Source organism: Aegilops tauschii, chromosome 7 (genome assembly GCF_002575655.3).
Source record: "Aegilops tauschii subsp. strangulata cultivar AL8/78 chromosome 7, Aet v6.0, whole genome shotgun sequence".
In the NCBI taxonomy this organism is placed as follows: domain Eukaryota; kingdom Viridiplantae; phylum Streptophyta; class Magnoliopsida; order Poales; family Poaceae; genus Aegilops; species Aegilops tauschii.
The window spans coordinates 445,893,208-445,917,482 of record NC_053041.3 but is presented as its reverse complement, the minus strand read 5'-3'; the positions used below and the strand labels follow the sequence as shown (position 1 = coordinate 445,917,482).

General features: G+C 57.3%; 1 protein-coding gene across 1 annotated transcript; it reads right to left on the bottom strand.

Annotated features, from left to right (window-relative positions):
* Window positions 1–15,840: 15,840 nt before the first annotated feature.
* Window positions 15,841–16,846, bottom strand: LOC141027246 (uncharacterized). The gene is made up of 2 exons (XM_073504235.1): window positions 16,757–16,846; window positions 15,841–16,221 (listed from the first exon to the last, which is right to left on the bottom strand). Exons 1-2 carry the CDS (start codon window positions 16,844–16,846, stop codon window positions 15,841–15,843), a joined length of 471 nt encoding a protein of 156 aa, XP_073360336.1.
* Window positions 16,847–24,275: the final 7,429 nt, after the last annotated feature.

Sequence of the window (24,275 nt, the reverse complement as noted above, 5' to 3'; positions counted from 1 at the left end):
AGCGATGATGAGCGTGTCGCTCCCGCATGCCTCATTTGAACATTCCGTCGAGTATCATTCACATGTGGGCCTAGACCATGCTTGTATTTCCAATGTTGTAATTTGTCTGACATGCATACAAACAAACGGTTCGTTTAAAGTTTTACTTTGCCTCGACTACGTGTCGCTTCCCGTCTTAGTTTTGACATCCCATTCGGTTCATGCCCCGACACATCTTGACGAGATCGATTAATGTTGAGAGATCAATTGCGTGTCGTGCAAGGAGATAAAGGTTTGGTCTATTTCTATGATAGAAATGACCGACGGGGGGGGGGGGTGGTGTCTGTGGGGATCAGAGGGAGTATATTGTACGTTCATAAGCGAAACGAACGCATTGTACCCACCCTAGTCCTCTTTCAATCGATCTCCAGACCCCGAGATGAAATCGAGAGAGAATGAGTGGGTGCATGTGTGATACCTAAGGTGGATTCAAAATGTTGAATCGGTGATCATAGCATCCACAAATCATATATAAAGGGTATTCAATGTTCGTTTCGCTTTTGAACGTACAATATACTCACTCCGATCCTTACTAGTTTACATATAAGTTTTATGTGTAGTCAAAGTATCTCTACTTTGATCAAACTTACAGAAAAAAGTATTAACATTCAACAACGCCCAATCAATATTGTTAGATTCGTACGTACTCCTAGATTTGTATTCAAACAGAGATGGTTTCCAATTTGTTTTTGTCACAGCCCTAGAGTACTTGTTTGTAAATAATTATATTAGTTGCATTTGAGAGCATCATGCATCATGTCTAAATTCTAGAAGTTTAATTGAGGTTAGTTGAAACCCTCACAAATCACTTCAGAATTAATCAACATTAACATCTTCTCAAATGAGTCCAAGAAAATGTTCCTGTTATCCTATAAAAATATTGGCAAGAGGTAAAATTCAAACCAATATTTTTGGAGTCACAGAAATATTTATTTTGGGCAGTTAAGTTAATCCAATAATTATTTGCATTGGATTTATATTTGTGATATATTAACTATATGTCCAATAATTCTGATAATTGTTGAGGGGCTTTGGAATAATCCATTTAGTCCCTGCAAAAATCATCAGAAGCAGAAAAATTAGTTTGGTTCAAAAACCAAATTAAAAAAAATGTCAGAAATAGAAAACAGAAAGAAATAGGAAAGAGAGAGAAAACCCTTACCTGGGCCACTTACTGGCCTGGCACTGTGCCGGCCCAGCCAACTGGCCCAGTGCCAGTCGTCTCCCTCCTCCTGCCAGTCGGATAGGGCGTGTGCCAGCCACGCGCCGACCACCTCCTGCTTACCTGCTCGCCGCTGGAGGCACCCGAGGGCGCCACTCACTTCCCCTCAACCCCCTGCACCTCTCCCTTCTATCCTAGGACCCCTCCCCCTCCTCTGCGCTCTTTCTGCAGCACCACCGAGCGCGGTCGCTGCCGCCGCTCGCTGTAGCCGCAGATACCGTCGTCCTCTCGTCGCCTCGCCGTGTCTAAGAGCTCCGCCGTCGTCTACTTCAACGAGCAGGCCGAGCCCCAAGCGCTCGCACGCCCTGGACCGCCTTCACCGAGCCGTCTCCGACCTCGCGTCACCGGAGATCCTCTTCGCCGCCCTGACCGCTCCGGTTCCTTCCCGACCTCGCCGACCCGCTCTTTTGTGACCGCTGTGAGCTACTGGCCGTTCTCCCCCTCTCTGTTCTCTTGCTCGCACGCCGTAGCGACTGCACCAAGCTCGACCGCACTGGCCACCACCTGCGCTCGTCGTCGATGACGCTCCGGTGACCATTTGGTCCCAGGCGTGCGACCAACATGCTCACCGCCGCGCGTAGAGCCTCGCTAGCTCCTCGCTTCACTCGTTTGCGCACCGTAACATTGACCCCGTGCACACTCGGGCTCCGGCCACCGCAGCCGAGCTCGCCGGCGTCAACTCCGGCCACCCCAGCACCCGCCGTTGCCACTGTCCCTCCACCGTGCCCTGCTTAGCGCCAGGGGCTAATCGGCGGTTAGCCGACGTGCCCGTCATTAGATTAGGGGCTAACTAACCCTATTGGTTTAACATTAGGCACTGACAGTGGGACACACTTTGTTAGGTTACTAGTTAACCAAAATAATTAGGTTAATTAATAAAATCAATGGACCCACGCGTCAGCATTGACCGTGCTGACGTGGCCCTTGACCGAGCCCACATGTCTGTGAGCCTAGCCATCACTGTGAGACTGACCAGTGGGACCCACTGGTCAGGTTTGACCTGGACCTGGCGTCTTGACCTGCTGATGTCACACTCATGTTATGCCGACACAATAAGCTATTTTTTGGATTTAATTTAATTTAGGAAATTTCAGAAAATGTCCTAAACTTCTAAAAATCATAGAAATTCAACCGTAGCTCAGAATGAAATAATTTATATATGAAAAATGATCAGAAAAATCCAATCTTTCCATCTATCCCATTCTCATTCATGTTCGAACAACTTATACCTTCTGATCAGGTCAAATCAATTAAATGGCATTGAATTTCACATATGGAGTTTGAATTTGAATCTTGGATTCAAACCAACTTCATTTAAATTGTTGCTAGTTGCATTAGCTCAAACCACAGCATATTGCCATGTCATGATCATGCATCATATTGTTGCATTGCATTGATTGTGTTCTTTCTGTGTTTGCCGGTATTTGTCCCCTCTTAGTGGACGTAGTTTCGACGATGAGTTTGATGATACCGATGAAGAGCTATACTATCTTCAGAAGTGCCAAGCAAGCAAAACCCCCTTGTTCATTCCGATACAATCCACTATCTCGCTCGTACTCTCTTTTACTGCATTAGGACAACAATGATTCATCTGTTACATGCTGCGGTAGTTGAACCCCTTTCCTCTGCATGACCTGTCATTGCCACAGTAAATAGATGAAACCCACTAGCATGAGTAGGAGTTGTTTGAGCCCTGATGTACCTACTCATTCATGCTTGTTTGTCATGCTTGCTACTGCTTAGAGTTGAGTCAGGTCCATAGTGGTGTATTGATTTGGTGAATATGTGGACTCGTGTGCGCCACCTCAAAACAGTTCAGGATAGCCACCGAGTCAAAGCTGGCTTGCTGCAGTCAAACTCCACCACCCCTTCATTGATACTGATGCATATGTAGCTAGTTCTGATGTAAGTCTTGCTGTATACATTTGTACTCACGTTTGCCTAATTTATGTTTTTGCAGAGATACTTCAGTCTCACTAGTAGTTCCGCGTGGACTTCGGCATTTAGCTTGTTACGATCTTGTGCCCTCGGCAAGGTCTTGTAGATAGTCAGGCTTCTCAGCCTTTTTCATTTGTAGTTGTCTGTACCCAGACAAGTTAAGCTTCCGCATGTGCTTATTGCTTGTATGACTTGAATGCTGGGTCATCAGACCCATGTTTGTGGCTCCTCGGAGCCTCACAAACATGGGTCTGATGACCCAGCATTCAAGTCATACAAGCAATAAGCACATACGGAAGCTTAACTTGTCTGCGTACAGACAACTACAAATGAAAAAGGCTGAGAAGCCTGACTATCTACAAGACCCTGCCGAGGGCACAAGATCGTAGCTGAGGTAACAAGCTAAACGTCGAAGTCCACGCGGAACTACTAGTGAGACTGAAGTCTCTCTGCAAAAACATAAATTAAGCAAATGTGAGTACAAATGTACCCAACAAGATTTACATCAGAACTAGCTAGCTTTGACTCATTATAGAGAGTTTCAATTATCTGTGTATCAAAAGTAATTCTTTTTCCCACTTAAGGAAATAATCCTACGAGCCACCTCCTCTAAGGTGCCCCATTAGGGAATCATGGTAGTTATTTCCTCGCTATCTTGAAACCATGCACCATCTTCTTAAGCGTTGAATTGTTGCCTACCCAATTGAACCCTTGTCATCTACTTCTTCCCATTGTATGTGTGTTTTATGTCTCAACTCAAGAGATGTTCTTCTGTCTCAATCCATGAGTTGATCCTGAGTTGCCCGATCTTCGAGGAGATCGATTCCTGTAGATTTTCCTTTTGTCGCCATAGTGTTGGCATGAATGTATCGAAAGCAAAGATGTCAAGATCAAGATGATGCAATGAATCAACATCTTCGAGAAGAGCAATTGGATCGTGAAGATTGTAATAGTTTGTGTCCCCTCTATCTTCGTACCTCACGTCTTGAATCTCGGGACGAGATTCTTGTTTAGTGGGGGTGAGTTGTCACAGCCCTGGAGTACTTGTCTGTAAATAATTATATTAGTTGCATTTGAGAGCATCATGCATCATGTCTAAATTCGGAAAGTTGAATTGAGGTTAGTTGAAACCCTCACAAATCACTTCAGAATTAATCAACATTAAAATCTTCTCAAATGAGTCCAAGAAAATGTTTCTGTTATCCTATAAAAATAGGACAACGCTAACACCCACACGTGTGGTGGGAGCCAAACCCGCCCACACGCCCTATAGCACACAGACTACGCCATGTCACCGCATGCATGCATGTAGAAATCTTTTTGGATTTTCTGTTTTTAAAATGTTTTATCTCTTCAATGAAAAATCCGATTGAAGATCCGTTTTCACCATTAAATCCCTCGCGACGAGATCTTCGAAACTAGATCTCATATCAATATATTTCGACAATTACTTTTGGTTAAAAGTTGTCGTGTCTATTGCACATGAATTGCCATGATGTTTACACTGAAGTTGCCATGATATGTTTCAGCTATTTTCTTATACATTTAAAAGTAAATTTTGACATATTATAAAACGACGAATTAAGAAACTAGACTTGCCATGCACCATAAATTAAAATTGCCATGATACATGCACTTAAAATTGCCATGGTTCATACAAAAAAATATTTTCATGGTCAAAGTACTGGAATTGCCATCATCGAAAAACTAAAATTGCCATGATCTACAAACTAAAATTGCCACATGGCAACTTTAGTTTAAGCACTATGGCAACTACAGTGTAAACTTCATGGCAACTTTTGGGCAAAAAAAAATTCGTCGAAACATATCAATATGGGGTCTAGTTTTGAAGATCTCGTGGAGACGGATTTTATGGTGAAAACGAATTTTTAATTCGCTTTTTTAATTAGGAGATAAAACATTTTTAAACCGAAAACCAAAAAGATTTCTCCTTATGTCATCTGTTCATACGTGGCAAAATGAGTGGTGATGGACGCGTGTGGGCGATATGCAAACACCCACACGTGTGGGCGTTATTTTTCCGTAAAAATATTGGCAAGAGGTAAAATTCAAACCAATATTTTTGGAGTCACAGAAATATTTATATTTGTGATATATTAACTATATGTCCAATAATTCTTATAATTGCTGAGGGGCTTTGGAATAATCCATTTAGTCCCTGCAAAAATTATCACAAGCAGAAAATTTAGTTTGGTTCAAAAACCAAATTAAAACAAATGTCAGAAATAGAAAACAGAAAGAAATAGGAAAGAGAGAGAGAGAGAGAGAAAACCCTTACCTGGGCAACTTACTGGCCTGGCACTGTGCCGGCCCAGCCAACTGGCCTAGTGCCAGTCGTCTGCCTCCTCCCGCCAGTCGGACAGGGCGTGTGCCCGCCGCTCGCCGGCACGCGCCGGCCACCTCCTGCTTACCTGCTCGCCGCTGGAGGCACCCGAGGGCGCCACGCACTTCCCCTCGACTCCCTGCACCTCTCCCCTCTCTACCAGGACCCTCCCCCTCCTCTGCTCTCCTCCCGCAGCACCACCGAGCGCGGTCGCCGCCGCCGCTCGCTGTAGCCGCAAATAGAGTTGTCCTCTTGTCGCCTCGCCGTGTCTAAGAGCTCCGCTGTCGTCTAGTTCAATGAGCAGGCCGAGCCCCGAGCGCTCGCACGCCCTACTGGGTCATGTATGCCTGTCCTTGTAAGTTAGTGCCACTTAGGGTTTACGACTAGTCATGTCAGCCCGGATTCTTTGTCATGTGGATGCTAGTGACACTATCATATACATGAGCCAAAAGGCGCAAACGGTCCCGGGCAGGTAAGGTGGCATCCGTGGGAATACCATGCATGAGGCCACAAAGTGATGTGATGTGTCACATGCTAGATCGGTGTGACTTAGGATCGGGGTCCTGACAGTTTTCAACCACGTGAATGTGCTTGTTCTCGCGCATGCTCTTCGTACTAGGATTTCTCCACGTATAGCCAGTCCAATAGTAACTTTTTAAGCTCCCTGTCCAATAGTACTAGTGGAGTACTGACAACATCTGTAGTAGAGTATGCAATGCTCATAGTACTCCCTCCTTCCTTTTATATAGGGCCTATGTGGAGGAGAGAGATGTGAAAAAGTAAGGGGACTGATCTCTCATGCAAGAGCCTAGCTATATACACATTCCTAGTTAAATACAATAAATATGAAGAAAGAGATAGAGAGGAGATGGAAAAAAGTACTAATACAATAGCCAACCTTATATTTTTTTGCGAGAAATAGCCAACCTTATAGCCCACACTACTGTATGAGTGCATATAGATGATGGCTATAGATGACACGGCAGTTCCTTATAGCCATCGGCTGGCTATATTACTAACCACGCTCTAATGCGTTTTTCAAAACCGCCTTTGACTATTGACAAGATTAATAGTACATGAGATGTATAATGTGAAAATTATATCATTGGAAGCTAGTTTCACATACGAATTTAACCGTATGCTTTGTGTAAGTTGGATGTCATATATTATTACTCTAACATTTGGTCAAAGTTAGCCTCGGAAAACGCATTAGGCCCTGTATAGTAGATAGAACGAGGGAGTACTAGTGGAAGTGGATCCTCTAACGTAGGTATCCCTGCCTTACCCTCCCTTTCGGTCACTTACTAGCGGACCCCATGCTTGCTAGGCCCCGCATGTCAGTTACTCAATGGGTTCGGCTACGTCAGGGGATCCGTAGTATACTCCCTTTGTTTTTATTTACTCCGCATAAAACGCAGGGAGTGGTAGTATAAATGACGCGGGCGGGGGAGGGACGTCGGTTTGCTCTCAACTGCGGTCCCACAAGCGAGTGAAAATGCAAGACGAAGCGCGTTCCATTCGATGAGCGACGTGGAGGGTCCAGCGTGCCGGGGTGCAACGCGAATGCGACAAGAGCGATGTACAGTCAAAACCGATTGACTGGTCGTCACCGGAACCACTATTCACACCAAAACCTTCGCTGCTCGGCCTACGCCAACCACTGCCCCAAAACCACACCTCCTCTCCAGCCCATTCCCCCACCTTTCAATGCCATAGCCCGCATCAAGCGTCCCCTAGTTCGCCGAAAAGCCATGGTGCGCCGTAAGATCACGTACTACAAGATGCTGACGCCGGAGCGCCGCGCAGAAATCGCAGCGGCGGTTGGCGCCACAGACCTCCGTTCCCAAGCTCGCTTTGCAGCGGGCCAATCCCCGAGTTCTCTAGAGCCAAGCTACGAGGAGGATGAAGCCGATCCAATGTTCATGGCAGAGGTCGCGGCGCAGAAGGCCCCCGATGGGTATGAGACGATGGACGTCGACTTCGTGCCGGCGTCGGGGTCCCCCATGGTGCAGGCGGACCAGCGGTTCAACCTGGCGATACTAAAGGAGGACCGGGAGGCAGAGGCTCAACTTGACGCGGAGCACGCGCATGCCGCTGCCATCGAGGCTCTCCTGCAGGCGGAATCGGATGTCGTGGATGTGAACCGGGTGGCGGAGGCTCAACTCGACGCGGAGCGCGCGGATGCCGCTGCCATCGAGGCCCTCCTACAGGCGGAACCGGGCGGTGGAGGCTCAACTCGACGCGGAGCGTGCGCATGCCACTGCCATCGAGGCCCTCCTGCAGGCGGAACCGGACATCCTCGACTTGAACCGGTCGGTGCTCTTGTCCGTGCACAGCGCCCGCACGCTCCGCGTGAACGAGTAGCTGGAGGCTGAGGACAACCACGGTGCGGAGACACAGGTCGACAACTACGGCTGGTCCGCGCCGGCAGCCAAAGACGATGAGGCTGTCTCGTTCCGCGAGCAGTGATAGTTTTTATTTATGTTGTTGTTTTTAGGGATCTTTTGTTGTGTAAAAACATATATTGTTATGCAAGTCGCCTGACTTTCATCATTTGGGTCAATCTACCATTTTAGGCGGTTGGATGAATATCCTACGTCTCCTAACCCTTCTTCCTCACCTCTTCTTCCCCAATAGACCACCGCACGGGCCGTACAGGTCCTCCCCAACATGCGGTTGGATAAAAATACTGTATGAACGAAAATTATGTGTCAGCGGTAGGATGGCTGAGTTTGGTTTGTTCACATGCGGTAGCATGTGTCAGTGAGGGTACGTTCCCTTGGTTGGGTTTGCGGCGTGCAGTAGCGACTGTGCGAGGGTGCGGTGCGACCGCGGCGTGCAGGAGCGACCGTGTGAGGGTGCGGTGCAACCGCGACAGCCGTGCGCAAGTGTACCTCCTTTTCATTTTGAAAACATTAGGCAAGCTTGGCAAAAATGTGTGGCGAAGTACGGCAATGCAAGGCCTAGACCCAAAAACGATAAGTACGTACGTACTAGGAGTACTAGTGTTAAAAAAGAAAGGCGGGGTTTTCCTTCACGGGATTAATCGATACAAATCCTCATTTGAGGTGTCAATTAATGCGTATTTTTTCTCCAAAGTCGAAAGAGCTAACCATATCACTCCTCATCGCTTGATTAATGCAGCGCCATGCAAACCAACCTTCTCACTTTCGCATGCATGCAAGGGTATATTAATGTCCTTGGTTGCTAGTACGAGGCAAACCCCATCAATTTTGCCTCGATTATTGTTAGTGGCCTTTTGCAAATTGTAATTTTGATATATTGGCCTTGTGTACAAAAAAATGGAGGTAGTAACTATTTGACTTCCTTCCCCGTTGCGGTGACGTCGACGATATCTCGAACATTGTGGTTTTGCGAAGTGCGTTCGACGGAGAACACCATTGAGGGAGACCACGGTAAGTCATTCGCAAGTGCCACCTGCAAGCTGAGACAACCGCCTTATTTTCATCCAGGAAGTCTGTTGAACCAAAGGACACGTAAATACACTAGTACTACTAGTAGACAATGGCGTCGTCCGTCCAGCTTAGTGCGGTGAGGTTGTTTCTCGAAGAAGACGAGGGATAAGCGGAGTCAGTGAAGAGTGAAATGATGGTTGCTTCGTCCATGCTTTGTGATTTGACGCCTCACTGCTTTGTGATTTGTGATAGAAGTGACAGGGGAGTAGACTCTGTGCTCTATACTGTACATGCGTCCAAGCACGGGAGAAAGAGGAGAGAAGTTGCATTTTTCTATTCCTGTCGTGGTGGGTGCACGGCACATGCCATGGGATGGCTAGAGATAGGAGGAGGCTCGAGGGCACTGGTGGGCTCTAGAGGCGAGGTCGGCATGAGCGAGCGCGGGACGCAAGACATACCCAGGTTCGGGGCTCTCCGGAGAGATAACACCCCTAGTCCTGCCGAGTGTAGTTGATATGTATCAGTACAGAGTTGCTACTAGAGCTGTATGGAGGAAGAAGGGAGGCTGGCCAAGGCTTAGGCGGCTCCCTCTCCACGGGTGTTGCTGGCTAGGTGTGTGAGTGGGTGGATGGGTGAGTGCATTGCCCGTATGCATGAGGGCTCCTGGGGGTTTTATAGGTCAACCCCCCCAGGGGTACAATGGTAATGTTACAAGGCCGTAGGGTCGGGTTGTCAGTGTCCAGGAAGACCGGCGCTGGGACCCGCCGGGTTCCCCGGGCGCGGGCCCCATGCGCCTAGGGGCACTGTGCGCCGTCTTGTCGATCGTCAGGGCGTGGCCGAGTCGAGTCAGCTACAGTGGCGCTTCGTCTGGTCGCCGCTTGCTGGCGTCATGGGCGACGATGATTGCACTGTTGCCACGCCGGCCCTGGTCAGTGAGTGGGTGGGGGGCACTGTTGCCTCGCCCGGCTGACCAGAGGCATGGGCGGGGCACTGTGGCTTTGGTCATCAGTTGGCGGAGACTCATCCCATCGTACGGCCGGGATGGGACGGCCGCTGACCCTCGGCCGAGTTGGATAACACGCCAAGGGTGGAGCTGGCTTGTTGGGGAAGTCTTGATTTGGTTGTTGGGGCCGAGTTGAGGAGTCTGGCTGGGTTGAAGAGTTTGGCCGGGTCGACCGACCCGGCCGAGTGCGAGCCAGATTGAGGGGCTGACCCCGTTGTTTTTGAAAAGGATTCGGGTTCTGTTGCCTGCCTGGGGTTCATCCCCCCGACAGTAGTCCCCGAAGCTGTGAAGGTCCGCCGTCTTCGGATGGGAGGGCCTTCGAAGTTTCCCCCCTCGCGGAGGCGAAATTGGTGACCGCCGGGTCTGGCAACACCCACTGTGTGCCGGCTTCCGGAAGCCGGATCGCTACATCCCGGCAGCGGCGGGAAACCGAGGAGTCCACCGAATCTTTGGGCAATCTTTCGGGCCTCGCGCAGCCGCCACGTGGCACCTGGGAGCCGGAGGGGCCTGACAGGCCACACGCGTGATAGGATGGGGCGACGCCCTGGGGCACACCGCCGCACGCCCTCAGCCCACGCGCGCGGATTTATTGCGGCATCCGCGGGTCGGTTGCCATTCTCTAGGCAGTTACTACGCGCGTACGTGCGCACTTATTGCGGGGAAGTGGGAGGGGCGAGCGCAAACGATCCCACTTCCCCACGTTTCAAATCGTGGCCTACATATTGTGGGCGAAGGGAGCGGCGGAGACCATTCACGCTCGCGCTCCCCTGCGTCTTCATCCTCCCTCTGCTTCTTGCGACCGCCGTGAGCTGCAACGCCCGCTGCCTCAAGCAAAGCTTTGTAGCCACCTTCTTCTTCCTTCTCTCGCATCTTTGTTGATGTTGCTGCCGTCGGGCTCGTGGATGGGCTCGACCGTCACCCTCGACGAAATCGCCTATCTCCGCTCCACCAGGCGCCTGCGGGGGGAGACGAGGTCACTGCGCGCCTGCCGCGGGGGGAATGGGAGCCGCGGCCCGAGGGCATGGAGTGCGTCGTCTTCTTCCCGCACTTCAAGCGCGGGTTCGGGCTTCCCGCGAGCGGCTTCTTCCGTGATTTCCTGGAGTTCTTCGAGCTCCAGCCCCATTATCTGGGCGCTGGCGCCATCGTGCAGCTGTCGGGCTTCGTCACCCTCTGCCAGGGGTACCTGGGGGGTTGTGCCTACGATCGACCTCTAGGTGCGCTTCATCTCCCTGAAGTAGCAGGGGCCGAGGGCCGGGGAGATGTCTGAGTGCGGGGCCGCCGTCATCTCCAAGCGGTCGGGCGCTGACTGCCCGAAGATGCCGCTGGAGGATTCTGCCAAGAAGTGGCCGAATTCCTTCTTCTACGTCCGCAACCTCGGCGCAGACCGCATCAACTTGTCGCCCTTCGTCAACTCGCCGCCGAGGGAGAAGCGGAACTGGGGGTACTACCCCAGGCACCCATCGCAGGAGGTGCTCAACCTGTGCGAGCGGGTGTCGGTGATGAAGGAGCAGGAGGGGCTCACTGGCACCGACCTCATCACCGCCTTCGTCCGTCGAATGCTGCCGCTGCAGTAGCGCAGCCACCTGATCGGTCAGATGACCGGCCTCCAGGACCCCGACCGCATGGCGAACACGCGGCTGGCGGCGGACCAGGTTGCGCGCCGGGTCAACGACATTTCCAAGGCCAACCTGCAGGACAATTGGGAGTTCGGGAAAGCCCCGTACAGCCATGCGAACCCGGCTTCGTTGGTGAGTCCTTGGTCTCCATATTTTGCTGCTGCTTATCTTCTTATCTGCCACGATGCGACGCGGGAGGTGCTTCTGAACGCCATCCGGCATCCTTACGACCGGGCGCGGGCATAGGTGGTGCGCGTCGCCACGGAGGATCCCGAGGCCCACGGCGGAGAGGGGGAGGCGACCGCCGACGCCGGTGCAGGGCGCCGAGCCGGTAAGTCTTGTTTTTGATTCTTGAGTTGCCGGTCGTGGGATGGCATTGGGGGTGCTGACGTGAGTCGTTGGTGTAGCGGCGCTGGGTGGAGGAGGCGGTGGCCCGGGCGGAGCCGGGTCGTCTCAGGGGGCGCCGGCGGCGAGGCGGCCGCACGGGAAGGATAGCATCGCGCCGTGAGCTCTGACCGCGAAGCGCGCGGCGGACCCGGCCGGGGTCGCGAAGTTGGCCGCCAAGATTAGGCGCGCTGCACCACAGGAGAGGGCGGCGAGGCCCGCCGTTCTGGTGGTGCCGGGGTGAGTTTCTTTTGGCTTGAACCGAGTCGCCGAGCAGCTCTGTCGGCCTGTTACTTAGTTTGTCTTGTGCTTCAGGTCGCCGATCTCGCAGGCGTTGGCGGTGCCTGACGCCGCGTCCAATGAGGGCGCCGCGTTCCAGAGGAGCTGGTCCAGTACCGCCGACCGGGTTGAGGAGGAGGCAGAGCGGGCGGATCCGGACCTCGGTCTGGACCCGGCCAATGCCGAGGCCCTGGCCTGGTGCGACCGGAACCAGGCCGAGGCGGAGCTGGAGGCGGCGTCGACCTAGGTCTGGGTTAGCACCGCGGCGACGTGGGCGCGATCCGGCGAGGAGCCGGCATGGCCGGAGACGCCGGCAGTGACGGTGGCGGCGGCGACGGACTTCGTGCCGTCGTCGGAGGGGGAGCACGGCCAAGGCGGTCATGCGGACGTGATGGACCTCGACCGGGAGGTCGTGGTCGTTCGGGACGACACCCCGCCGCGGACCGACGTGGTCGAGCGGGCGGGGGTCGACGGAGGCGGCGGTGACGCCGTCTTGGGGGAGGCGTCGCGGATGGCGCCAGCGGGGGCGGCTCGAACACCGACGAGCGGGGCACCGCCGGTGGTGGAGCCGCAAGCCACTCGGCTCGCCGGGTCGGCGTCGGAGCCGGAGGGAGCACCGGAGAAGGCGCCGGCCTCAGGGGAGGCGGCGAGCGGGGGGCACGCGCTGGTGCCCCGGCCTGGGGGTCGCCGGTTCGCAAGCGTCGCGGAGCGAGACCAGCGAGGTCTTCTTCGGGCCTCCGACCCAGGAGGAGGCGGCGATGGCCGCCGTGACCCGGCGCCTGCGAGGGCGGACGGACCGGATCCAGGCCTTCGCCCAGGCCGAGGTGGAGGCCACGCAGGAGCTGGAGCGCGCCGTGTTTGTAGCCCCCAATATTCGAGCCAACTGCGTAGCAGTTGGGTTGAATCTTATCTTGCTGTCTTGTATTGATTGTCGCTTTCTGCAGCAACTGGACTCCTACCGGGTCGGTGTCTTCAACCGGCGCCTCGAGACGCACCGGCGTCTCAAGGAACGGCTCGCCGCCAAGGAGGAGGAGCTCCGTGCCGGCAGGTATTTCCCTTGCATGCTCTTTTTTAGTGGAGGCGCGCTAGCGCACCCACTGGGTGTAGCCCCCGAGATTCGGGCCAATTGCGTAGCAGTTGGGTCAGATCTTAAAGTGGTACTTTGTTTCTGAGTCTCTCTTTTGCAGCCGAGGTGCTGTCTTGGAGGACCCGGTTGATCTGGGCCGGCTTCCACTACGACCGGCTTGTTGCTGACGCCGGCTGTCTTGAGGCCGAGGTGGAGAGCCTCAAGGCAGAGGCCGCCAAGGTTGTGGAGGCGCAGCGGGCCCTTGCCGAGGCAGACCAGCAACGCGGCAAGCTGGCCGACGACAAGGGGCAGCTCCAGGCCGAGGTGGAGTGCTTGAAGGCGTTGGTGGCCACGGAGGAAGAGACCTGGCAGGGGGAGACCCAGCGCCGTGAGGAGGCCGTGAAGGCGGCTGAGGATAAGGATGCCGAGCTGAAGGCGGCCCTTGCCAAGGTCGCCGATTTGGAGAAGCCGCTCCAGGAGCGTGACCACACCATTGCCCGGGAGCGGCACAGTACGTTGCTCGAGGCGCAGCACCTGGAAGAGTCCTTCTCCAGTAAGTGCTTTCCTTTGGTTTGGTTGTTGCCGGGTTGGGACCCCGGCTTTTCTTCCTTAGCGACTTTCTTCTGACTTGCTTTTCTTCTCGGCAGGGGCCTTCCCGGAGATGCGCCAGCTGGCGGAGGAGGCGGTCCGCTTCCAGCGCGACCCGCAAGGGATTGTCGGCTCCGGGACTGACCCGCGGGTGGCGTGGACCTTCCCGGAGATCGTGACCGCTGCCGAGGCCCGTTTGCGACTCTTGAGTGAGCAGACGGGGCGGCTCTCTGAGGCCGGCACGGCGATGAAGACGGCCCTCTGGCCGGGTTCCGTCGTGCCAAACAGCTTCACGCGGCTGGCGCGGTGGTTGGAGGCGGGGCCGGATCGGCTCCATGACTGGCGGGTTTCCGCCGCTCGTGCTGGCGCCAAGATGGTGCTCAGGTTCGCGATGTCTTGGCATCCGGACCTGTCGCTGGACGCGTTGATGGGCCAGCGAGCCGGCTCGGAGAGCCAGCTACAGGCGAAGGCCGGCTGGATTGCTGCTCGAGCTAGCTACATCACCGAATTTGCCTTCCATGATGAGTTCCGGCCGGAGCGGGCGAAAGACGGCGGCGTTGTGCCTGCTGATGACTACGGCTTGTTTCTGGATGACCCGGAGGGCAGCTCTGAGGAGACGGACGCCTATCGTGACGCGGACGCCGGGGAGGAGGATACCGGCACCTCAGCAGACCCGGGAGCTACGCGTTCCGGCGGCGGGGATGCTTGATTTTTAAATCAGTAAAAATTTTTGTTAGGTAGCAGGTCCACCCACCCACTGGGGGTTAACTGGGTGTAATGAACTCTGGCCTTGGGCCTGTTTTTGGATTTACGATGTATGAGCTTTGTGAATGTTTGTGCTTTTGCTTTTCGTTTTTTGAGCCGTTTTCCTGCACTCTCCCCTCCTGGGCTTCTCCCCACTGAGTCTGATGGCCGAGGCTCCGGTCCGTGACAAGGGGTTCGGCCTTTGAGAGGAGCGTACAATACTTAGGCTTTTGAAACATTGAGCGCGAGCGAAACACCCACTGGGCTGGCTGGCGGCAATCCGGCGGGGCCGGGTTGGCGAGCAGCCGGTTGTGCGGCAACTTAAAGTGGAAAGGACGAGTTGAGCGACCCGGTGGTATGCAGAAACTTCGTGGGTACCTGCGCTCTTGCTTTCCATCTCTGGAGCTGTTTTCTCGCAATTTTCCCCCTTTGGTGCCCCCCCGCAAGTCTGACGGCCGAGGCTCCGGTACGTGACAAGGGGTTCGGCCTTTGAGAGGAGTGTGCGATACTTAGGCTTTTGAAATGTTGAGCGTGAGCGAAACACCCACTGGGCCGGCTGGCGGCAATCCGGCGGGGCCGGGTTGGCGAGCAGCCGGTCGTGCAGCAACTTAAAGTGGCGGCGCCGGGTTGGGCGACCCGGCGGTTCTTGACTTAGTGTTCGTGGTGTGCTGGTGCTTTTGGTCTCATGTGCCTGCTGGCCAATAGCCGACGCTGGTTCTGCGGACTACGGCGAAGTGAGAGGCCGTGGCGATCCAACGCGTCAGGAGCCGCTAAGGAGAATGGCGGGTGGCCAAGTCGGCCAGCCCCCGAGCCCCCGGGTCGAGCGAGTCGACCCGGTGGTCGGGCTGGTTTAAGAGGAAAGCAATGCACAAATGTAGGAGACACAAAAGCTTCGTCGCAAAAGGGCAGCCCCCGAGCGTCGTTCAAGGATCCCATAGTTTTCAGATGATTAGAAAAGTCAGCGATACATACATGCACACGGCTAACTATAAAACGGGCGGAGGAGCTCTGTATTCCATGGCCGGGTTGTTTCTTCGCCGGCGGTGTCCCTCTTGCACTTGTTTGACTTGGGGGCGTCGATGAGGTAGTACGCGTTGCGGTTGCACAAGGCCTGGCTGACGATGAAAGGGCCCTCCCATGGGGAGGACAACTTGTGTTGGCCGGTCTATTTTTGGACGAGCCGAAGGACGAGGTCTCCCTCTCAGAAAGCGAGGGGCTTGATTTTCTTGCTGTGGTAATGCCTCAAGCCTTCCTGGTAGATGGCGCAGCGACTCAGCGCTAGGATACGTGCTTCTTCGAGCAGGTCGAAGCCGTCTTCGCGAGCTTCCTTGGCTTTGGCTTCCGTGTACATCATGACGCGCGGCGAGTCGAACTCGACGTCAGTCGGGATGATGGCTTCTGCTCCGTAGACGAGGAAGAACAGGGTGAACCCGGTCGACCTGTTTGGCGTGGTGCGGAGACTCCAGAGGACGGCTGGCAACTCGTCAAGCCAACTACCGGGTGAACGGATGAGCGACTCGACGAGTCGCGGTTTGATGTCGGATAGGATGAGGCCGTTAGCCCGCTTGACCTGGCCGTTGGACTGCGGGTGCGCAACGGAAGCTAGGTCGAGGCGGATGCCGGAGACGGAGCAGTATTGCGCGAGCGCGCCCTTGGCGAAATTGGTGCCATTGTCCGTGATGATGTTGTTCAGCATGCCGTAGCGCATCGCGATGTCTTTGATGAATCGGACGGCCGTTGGCCCATCCAGCTTCTTGATCGGTCTTGCTTCGATCCACTTGGTGAATTTGTCCACCGCCACCAGCAAATGTGTCATGCCGCCTCGAGCGGTCTTGAAGGGTCCCACGATGTCGAGTCCCCAGACCGCGAATGGCCAGGCGATCGGGATCGTCCGGAGTGCCGACGCCGGCTGGTGGCTGCGCTTGCTGAAGCGCTGGCATCCCTCGCACTTCAGGATGAGCGACTCTACGTCTTCGAGGGCCGTGGGCTAGTAGAAACCATGGCGGAAAGCCTTGGCCACCAGGGACCGTGAGCCGGCGTGGTGCCCGCACTCGCACTGGTGTATGTCGAGGAGAATCTAAATGCCCTTTTCTTGCTCGACGCAGCGCTGAAAATACGCCGGTGGAGCTGCACTTGACGAGCTCATTGTTGATGATGCTGTAGGAGGACGCGTGGCGCTGCACTTGCCGAGCTTCAGTCTCGTCCATGGGGAGGACCCCGTTCTGCAGGAACTCCGAGATGGGCAGGGCCTAGGACGGTGCCGTCGCCATGGCGAAGACGACCACCATTTCGGGCTTTGGGGCGGCGCCCCCCGAGCCAGGTTCAGCAGCCCCCGGGTTGGGTACGGCAGCCCCCGGGCTGGGTTCGACAGCCCCCGGGCTGGGTTGAGGCGTGGCCGGGTTGGCTGGAGCAGTCCCCGGGCCGGGTTGAGGCGCGGCCGGGTCGGCTGGAGCAGTCCCCGGGCCGGGTTGAGGCGCGGCCGGGTCGGCTGGAGCAGTCCCTGGGCCGGGTCGAGGCGCGGCCGGGTCGGCTGGAGCAGTCCTCGGGCCGGGTCGAGGCGCGGCCGGGTCGGCTGGGATGTGGATGGACTCAGAGTCCGGAGACAGCTTAATGGACGGTTTGTGTAGATGCTCGAGGGAGACGCCGGACGGGGCGGACTACCGGGACGATGCGATCTTGGCAAGCTTGTTGGCCTCCTCGTTCTCTGCGTGCGAGATGTGGAAGAACTCGCAGCCCGCGAAGAATCCAGACAGCTTCTGGACGAGGAAGCGGTAGCTTGCCATGTTGGAGTCGTGGGCGTCCCACTCACCAGAGCTCTGCTGCACCACCATGTCCGAGTCGCCATAGCACAGGATGCGCCGGATGCCGAGTTCCTTGGCAAGCCGGAGGCCGTGCGCAAGGCTTCATATTCGGCGACGTTGTTGGAGGCAGCGAAGTGGATCTGCAGCGTGTACTTGAGCTGGTCGCCCTTGGGGGAGGACAGCACGATGCCGGCCCCCAGGCCGAGTCGCATCTTCGAGCCGTCGAAGTGCATGCGCCAGTGCGTCGAGTTCGGCGGTGACGACAGGTACTGGGTCTCGGTCCAGTCGACGAGGAAGTCGGCCAAAGCTTGGGCCTTGATCGTAGTGCGGGGCTCGTAGAGGATGGTGTGGCCGGCTAGCTCGAGCGCCCATTTGGCGATCCGGCCAGAGCCATCCCGGCACCCGATGATTTCTCCGAGAGGGGCCGTGCTGACCACGGCGACGGCATGCTCTTGGAAGTACTGCTTCAGCTTCTTGGCGGTGAAGTACACGCCGTAACACATCTTCTGGTAGTGCGGGTAGTTCTGCTTCGAGGCGGATAGCACCTCGCTCAGGTAGTAGACGGGGCGTTGGACGGCTTGGACCTTGCCCTTCTCTGGTCGCTCGACCACCATCACCGTGCTGACCGACTGTGAGGTTGCAGCGATATAAAGCAACAGCGGCTCCTTCTCAGCCGGTGCGGCCAGGACCGGTGCGGCGGAGAGCATGCGCTTGAGATCCCGGAAAGCCTCGTCCTCCTGGTTGTTCAACTAGAATGGCATCGTCTTCTTCATCAGCTGATATAGGGGCAAGGCCCTCTCGCCCAGCCTGCTGAGAAACCGGCTGACAGGGGCCAAGCAGCCGGTGAACTTCTGGACATCGCGCAGCCGAGCCGGCTTGCGTATGCGCTCGATGGCCTTGATTTTCTCCGGGTTTGCCTCAATGCCGTGCTCCGAGACGAGGAAGCCGAGTAGCTTTCCGGCCGGGACGCCGAAAACGCATTTCTCCGGGTTGAGCTTGACCTTGTACTCACGCAGATTGGCGAAGGTCTCCTTAGGTCGTCGAGGAGCGTGAGGAGCTGCTTGGTCTTCACCACGATGTCGTCCACGTAGACGTGGATATTGCGGCCGAGTTGCGGCAGCAAGCACTTCTGCATGCAGAGCTAGAAGGTGGTGCCGGTGTTCTTCAAGCCGAATGACATGGTGATGTAGCAATACGCCCCAAAGGGCGTGATGAAGGACGTCTTCAGGGCGTCGGCCGGGTCCAGCTTGATCTGGTGATAGCCGGAGTAAGCATCCAGGAAGGACAGGAGCTCGCACCCGGCAGTGGAGTCGATGACTTGGTCGATTCGTGGGAGGGCGAACGGGTCTTTGGTGCAGGCCTTGTTCAGGCTGGTGTAGTCGATACACATGCGCCAGGTCTTGTTCTTCTTCAGGACGAGGAATGGGTTGGCCAGCCACTCGGGGTGAAACACTTCCATGATCAAGTCGGCCGCCAAAAGCTTGGTGACCACCTCACCGATGGTCCTTCTCTTCTCTTCAGAAAAACGTCGCAGGGGTTGATGGACGGGCTTGGTGTCCTTGCGGACGTGGAGTTTTTGCTCGGCGTACTTCCTCAGGATACCCGGCATGTCCTTTGGGGTCCATGCGAAAATATCCCGATTCTCACGGAGGAAGTCGACGAGCTCGCCTTCCTATTTGCTGTCGAGGCGGGTGCGCACGAGAACGTACTTGCTGCAGCTGGGGTCCTCCGGGTTCAGCTTCACCTTCTTGGTCTCCTTGGAGGGCTTGAACACGGCCTCGTCGGCAGGCTCCTTGGCCGGGATCGGCGCGGCCGGCGCCTCTTGGGCCAAGGCGATGATCCGGTCGAGCTGGCGCTGCTCCTCGGCTACGACCAGCGACTCGGCCAGCTTGGCGCCATCTCGGGTGCACTCTATGGAGTTGCGGTAGTCGCCGGTGACGGTGATGAGGCCCTTTGGACCCGGCAGCTTCATCTTCAAGTAGGCGTAGTGGGGAACCGCCATGAATTTTGCGACCGCGGGGCGGCCCAACAGTGCATGGTACGCGTCCACCACCTCGAACCAGATCGGCTCGCGTCGGAAGTGGCTGCTGTCGTCGAACAGGACGTCGAGCCGGACCCGGCCGATCGGGGGGCAGGAGAGGCCGGGAACGATGCCGCGGAAGACCGTCTGGGTCGGTTCCAAGTCCTTGGCCTCGAGGCCGAGCTTGGTCATGGTGTCGCGGTAGAGGATGTTGATGTTGCTGCCGCCGTCAATGAGAACCCGGGAGAACTTGCACGTGCACCGAGGCGTGATGATGGTGGGGTCGAGGACGAGGGTGTAGCCACCCGGGTTCGGCATGATGGCCGGGTGGTCCTCCCGAGTCCAGGTGACTGGGCGCTCCGACCAGTGCATGTATTCCGTCTTGGCCGGGATGACGGTGTTCACCTCCTGCCGAAGGAGGCGCTCGCTGCACTTGTCGTCGCCGAGGCTGGTGAAGACGACGTAGGTCGCGTTCTGGGCCGGGTAGGTGCCGTCGCGCATCGCGCCGCCAGCTGGCGGTGTAGGAGGGAGTGGAGGCGGCTGCCCCGCTCCCGGAGCCGGGGCCGGAGGAGGCGGGACGTCGCCTCTCATGATGCGATTGGTGATGGCGCACTGACGGAGCGTGTGCGTGGACGGCCTCACGCCGCTGTGGTGCTTGTAGGGAGCGTCGAGCATCTCCTCGAAACTCATGGCGGGTTGCCACGCCGTCTTGCTGGTCTGCCGGCGCTTGGCGGCCGGGTCGGCCGTGGGCGCCTGCTCGGCGGCCGCGACGAGCCGGTTGTCGTAGCGCTGGGCCGGTTGGTCGGCCTTGCGCTTGTTGTTCTGCTGGTTGTGCTGTTGCCGGCTTCTTTTGCCGGCTGGCTTCGAGGGGGGACCGGCTTAGCTTTGCCGGCTTCATCCAGCGCCACTTGGATCTTCATGGCGGAGTCGGCGTTGGCGTACTTGTCCGCCGTCACCATGAGCGCGGCCATGGTGGCCGGCTCGGAGCGCAAGAGCTTGTGCTTGAGGAGGGTGCCGTCCCGGCACCTCTTGATGAAGTATTGTATGGCTTGGACTTCGTGGACGCCCTCACAGCTGTTCCGGAGCTCGGTCCAACGTGTGAGGTACTCGCGGCCGGTCTCCGCAGGACCCTGCACGCACATGGCGAGCTGACTAGAGCGGCCGGTTCGCTTGTATGTGCCGGTGAAGTTGCGCATGAAGGCTTGCTCGAACTCGACCCATGCATTGATGCTGCCCTCCGGCAGACTGTTCAACCAGGTGCGGGCCGAGCCCTGGAGCATGAGGGGCGCATATCGCACGGCGAGGTGGCGGTTACCGCCGGCGATGCCGATGGCGGTGGTGTAGTCGGTGAGCCAGTCCTCCGGCTTCACGGTGCCGTTTTACTTGGGGGTGTCGCGGCAGAGCGTGAACCCTTTGGTAAAGGGCTCACCCCGGATGCGTGGCCCGAAGCACGCCGGTCCAACGGGACGGGTCTCCTCCAGCTCTTGGGAGAGGGCGAGTTGGTCGAGGCGGTGACGGGCGTCGGTGTCGTTGATGGCACACGGGCCCAGCGAGTCGGTGACCGCGCCGCGGGGGGCCGGGTCGCCTGCAGTCGGGAGTCGGCTGGGTTGGAGCAGAGGGTCGAGTCTGCGTCGGGCCTGCGAGGCCGGCTCGTCGCCCAAACCGCCGGCAGACGTCGGGGTGGGGTTGCGCGGGGTTTGGGTGCGGCCGGAGTGTGCCTCGCCAGGTGGTAAAGACGCAGTGTGCTAGATGTCCCGGGTCCAGCGACGCGGGCGGAGCCGGATCCGGCCGGCTTGGCGAGTTGGTTGAGGCGATCCTTCTGCGCGTTTGCTGCTGCGAGGAGGTCGTTCACCCTCTTGAGGCGGTCCTTCAGCTCTTCGCCTGTGAGCTGGTCCAGGCCGACCGTGACCGCCTGGGCAGCGCGCATGTTCTTCACGGGAGTCTCGTAGACGGGAGGGACGGCGCCGAGGGCGCGCCCGATCGCGCCACCCCAGGCCCGCACGTCGGCGACCCGGCTTGGCTCGGGCTCGTCTGGCATGAAGTTGTAGGCGGGGTTGCGCTCTAGCTGGACGGAGTCGAGGCGGCACTGCGTGGCAGCGAGCGTCTTGGTAAGGTCCAGCAGGCGCTGGCGGTCCTCGTCGAGGTGAGTCCGGGCCTCGGCGATGTTGGAGGCATCGATGTCGGTGCCGATGGGAACGCGAAGGCTCTGTATCGTGGCGCGCAGCGGGTTGGGCGGGCTGGCCCGCTCCGCTGTGGCCCTGGCTTCGGCGGCCTTCCTCGCCATGCTGGACGAGGAAGTGGCGCCAGTGTCGGTGACGAAGACCTCCACGCAGAGGTCCATCGCCCCGGCGGGAGTGCCGTCGCCGAGGAAAAGGGGGGAGTCGGAAAAGTCAAATACCTCGATGGGGTACTCGTCGGTCGCAGGCGCGCCAGAGATGCGCAGCGTGGCGAAGGAGGCGGCGAGCACGTTGATGATGTCGTCCGCCAGTGTGACGGGCTCGTCGGAGTCGGAGAGGAGCCCCGTCTGAAGCATGCTCCCGGCCATGACCTCGAGCTGCCCCACGGTGGGCGCCAACTGTCGTGGTGGGTGCACGGCAGATGTCATGGGATGGCTAAATATAGGAGGAGGCTCTAGGGCACTAGTGGGCTCCAGAGGCGATGTCGGCATGAGCGAGCGTGGCACGCAAGACATACCCAGGTTCGGGGCTCTCCGGAGAGATAACACCCCTAGTCCTGCCGAGTGTAGTTGATATGTATCAGTACAGACTTGCTCCTAGAGCTGTATGGAGGAAGAAGGGAGGCTAGCCAAGGCTTAGACGACTCCCTCTCCTCGGGTGTTGCTGGCTAGGTGTGTGAGTGGGTGGATGGATGAGTGCATTGCCCGTATGCATGAGGGCTCCTGGGGGGTTTTATAGGTCAACCCTCCAGGGGTACAATGCTAATGTTACAAGGCCGTAGCGCCGGGTTGTCAGTGTCCAGGAAGCCCGGCGCTGGGACCCGCCGGGTGCCAGGCCTCGCCGGGTTCCCCGGGCGCCGGCCCCATGCGCCTAGGGGCACTGTGCGCCGTCTTGTCGATCGTCAGGGCGTGGCCGAGTCGAGTCAGCTACAGTGGCGCTCCGTCTGGTCGCCGCTTGCTGGCGTCATGGGCGACGATGATTGCACTATTGCCACGCCGGCCCTGGTCAGTGAGTGGGTGGGGGCACTGTTGCCTCGCCCGGCTGACCAGAGGCATGGGCGGGGCACTGTGGCTTTGGTCATCAGTTGGTGGAGACTCGTCCCATCGTACGGCCGGGATGGGACGGCCGCTGACCCTCGGCCGAGTTGGATAACACGCCAAGGGTGGAGCTGGCTTGTTGGGGAAGTCTTGATTTGGTTGTTGGGGCCGAGTTGAGGAGTCTGGCTGGATTGAAGAGTTTGGCCGGGTCGAGCGACCCGGCCGAGTGCGAGCCGGATTGAGGGGCTGACCCCGTTGTTTTTTAAAAGGATTCGGGTTCTGTTGCCTGCCTGGGGTTCATCCCCCCGACAGTAGTCCCCGAAGCTGTGAAGGTCCATCGTCTTCGGATGGGAGGGCCTTCGAAGTTTCCCCCCTCGCGGAGGCGAAATTGGTGACCGCCGGGTCTGGCAACACCCACTGTGTGCCGGCTTCCGGAAGCCGGATCGCTGCATCCCGGCAGCAGCGGGAAACCGAGGAGTCCACCAAATCTTTTGGCAATCTTTCGGGCCGCGCGTGGCCGCCACGTGGCGCCTGGGAGCTAGAGGGGCCTGACAGGCCACGCGCGTGATAGGACTGGGCGACGCCCTGGGGCCTGCCGCCGCACGCCCTCGGCCCACGTGTGCCGATTTATTGCGGCGTCTGCGGGTCAGTTGCCATTCTCTAGGCAGTTACTGCGCGCGTACGTGCGCACTTATTGTGGGGAAGTGGGAGGGGCAACCGCAAATGATCCCACTTCCCCACGTATCAAATCGTGGCCTATATATTATGGGCGAAGGGAGCAGCGGAGACCATTCACGCTCGCGCTCCCCTGCCTCTTCATCCTCCCTCTGGTTCTTGCGACCGCCACGAGCTGCGACGCCAGCTGCCTCGAGCAGAGGTTTTTAGCCACCTTCTTCTTCCTTCTCTCGCATCTTTGTCGATGGCGCTGCCGTCGGGCTCGTGGATGGGCTCGACCGTCACCCTCGACGAAATCGCCTATCTCCGTTCCACCAGGTGCCTGCCGGGGGAGACGGAGGTCGCTGCGCGCCTGCCGCGGGGGGAACGGGAGTCGTGGCCCGAGGGCATGGAGTGCGTCGTCTTCTTCCCGCACTTCAAGCGCGGGTTCGGGCTTCCCGCGAACGGCTTGTTCCGCGATTTCCTGGAGTTCTTCGGGCTCCAGCCCCATCATCTAGGCGCCGGCGCCATCGTGCAGCTGTCGGGCTTCGTCACCCTCTGCCAGGTGTACCTGGGGGTCGAGCCTACGATCAACTTCTGGTGTGCTTCTTCTCCCTGAAGCAGCAGGGGCCGAGGGCCGGGGAGATGTCTGAGTGCGGGGCCGCCGTCATCTCCAAGCGGCCGGGCGCTGACTGCCCAAAGATGCCGCTGGAGGATTCTTCCAAGAAGTGGCAGAATTCCTTATTCTACGTCCGCAACCTCGGCGCGGACCACATCAACTTGTCGCCCTTCGTCAACTCGCCACCGAGGGAGAAGCAGAACTGGGGTACTACCCCAGGCACCCGTCGCAGGAGGTGCTCAACCTGTGCGAGCGGGTGTCGGTGATGAAGGAGCGGGAGGGGCTCACTGGCATCGATCTCACCATCGCCTTCGTCCGTCGAGTGCTG

Excerpts from the sequence above, each read along its gene's own strand:
- LOC141027246 (XM_073504235.1), bottom strand. The coding sequence starts at position 16,846 with ATGGACGAGACTGAAGCTCGGCAAGTGCAGCGCCACGCGTCCTCCTAC. Across the intron at positions 16,222-16,756 it reads TCAAGTGCAGCTCCACCGGC|TCCAACGGCCAGGTCAAGCG; the intron begins GTATTTTCAGCG and ends GCGCACCCGCAG.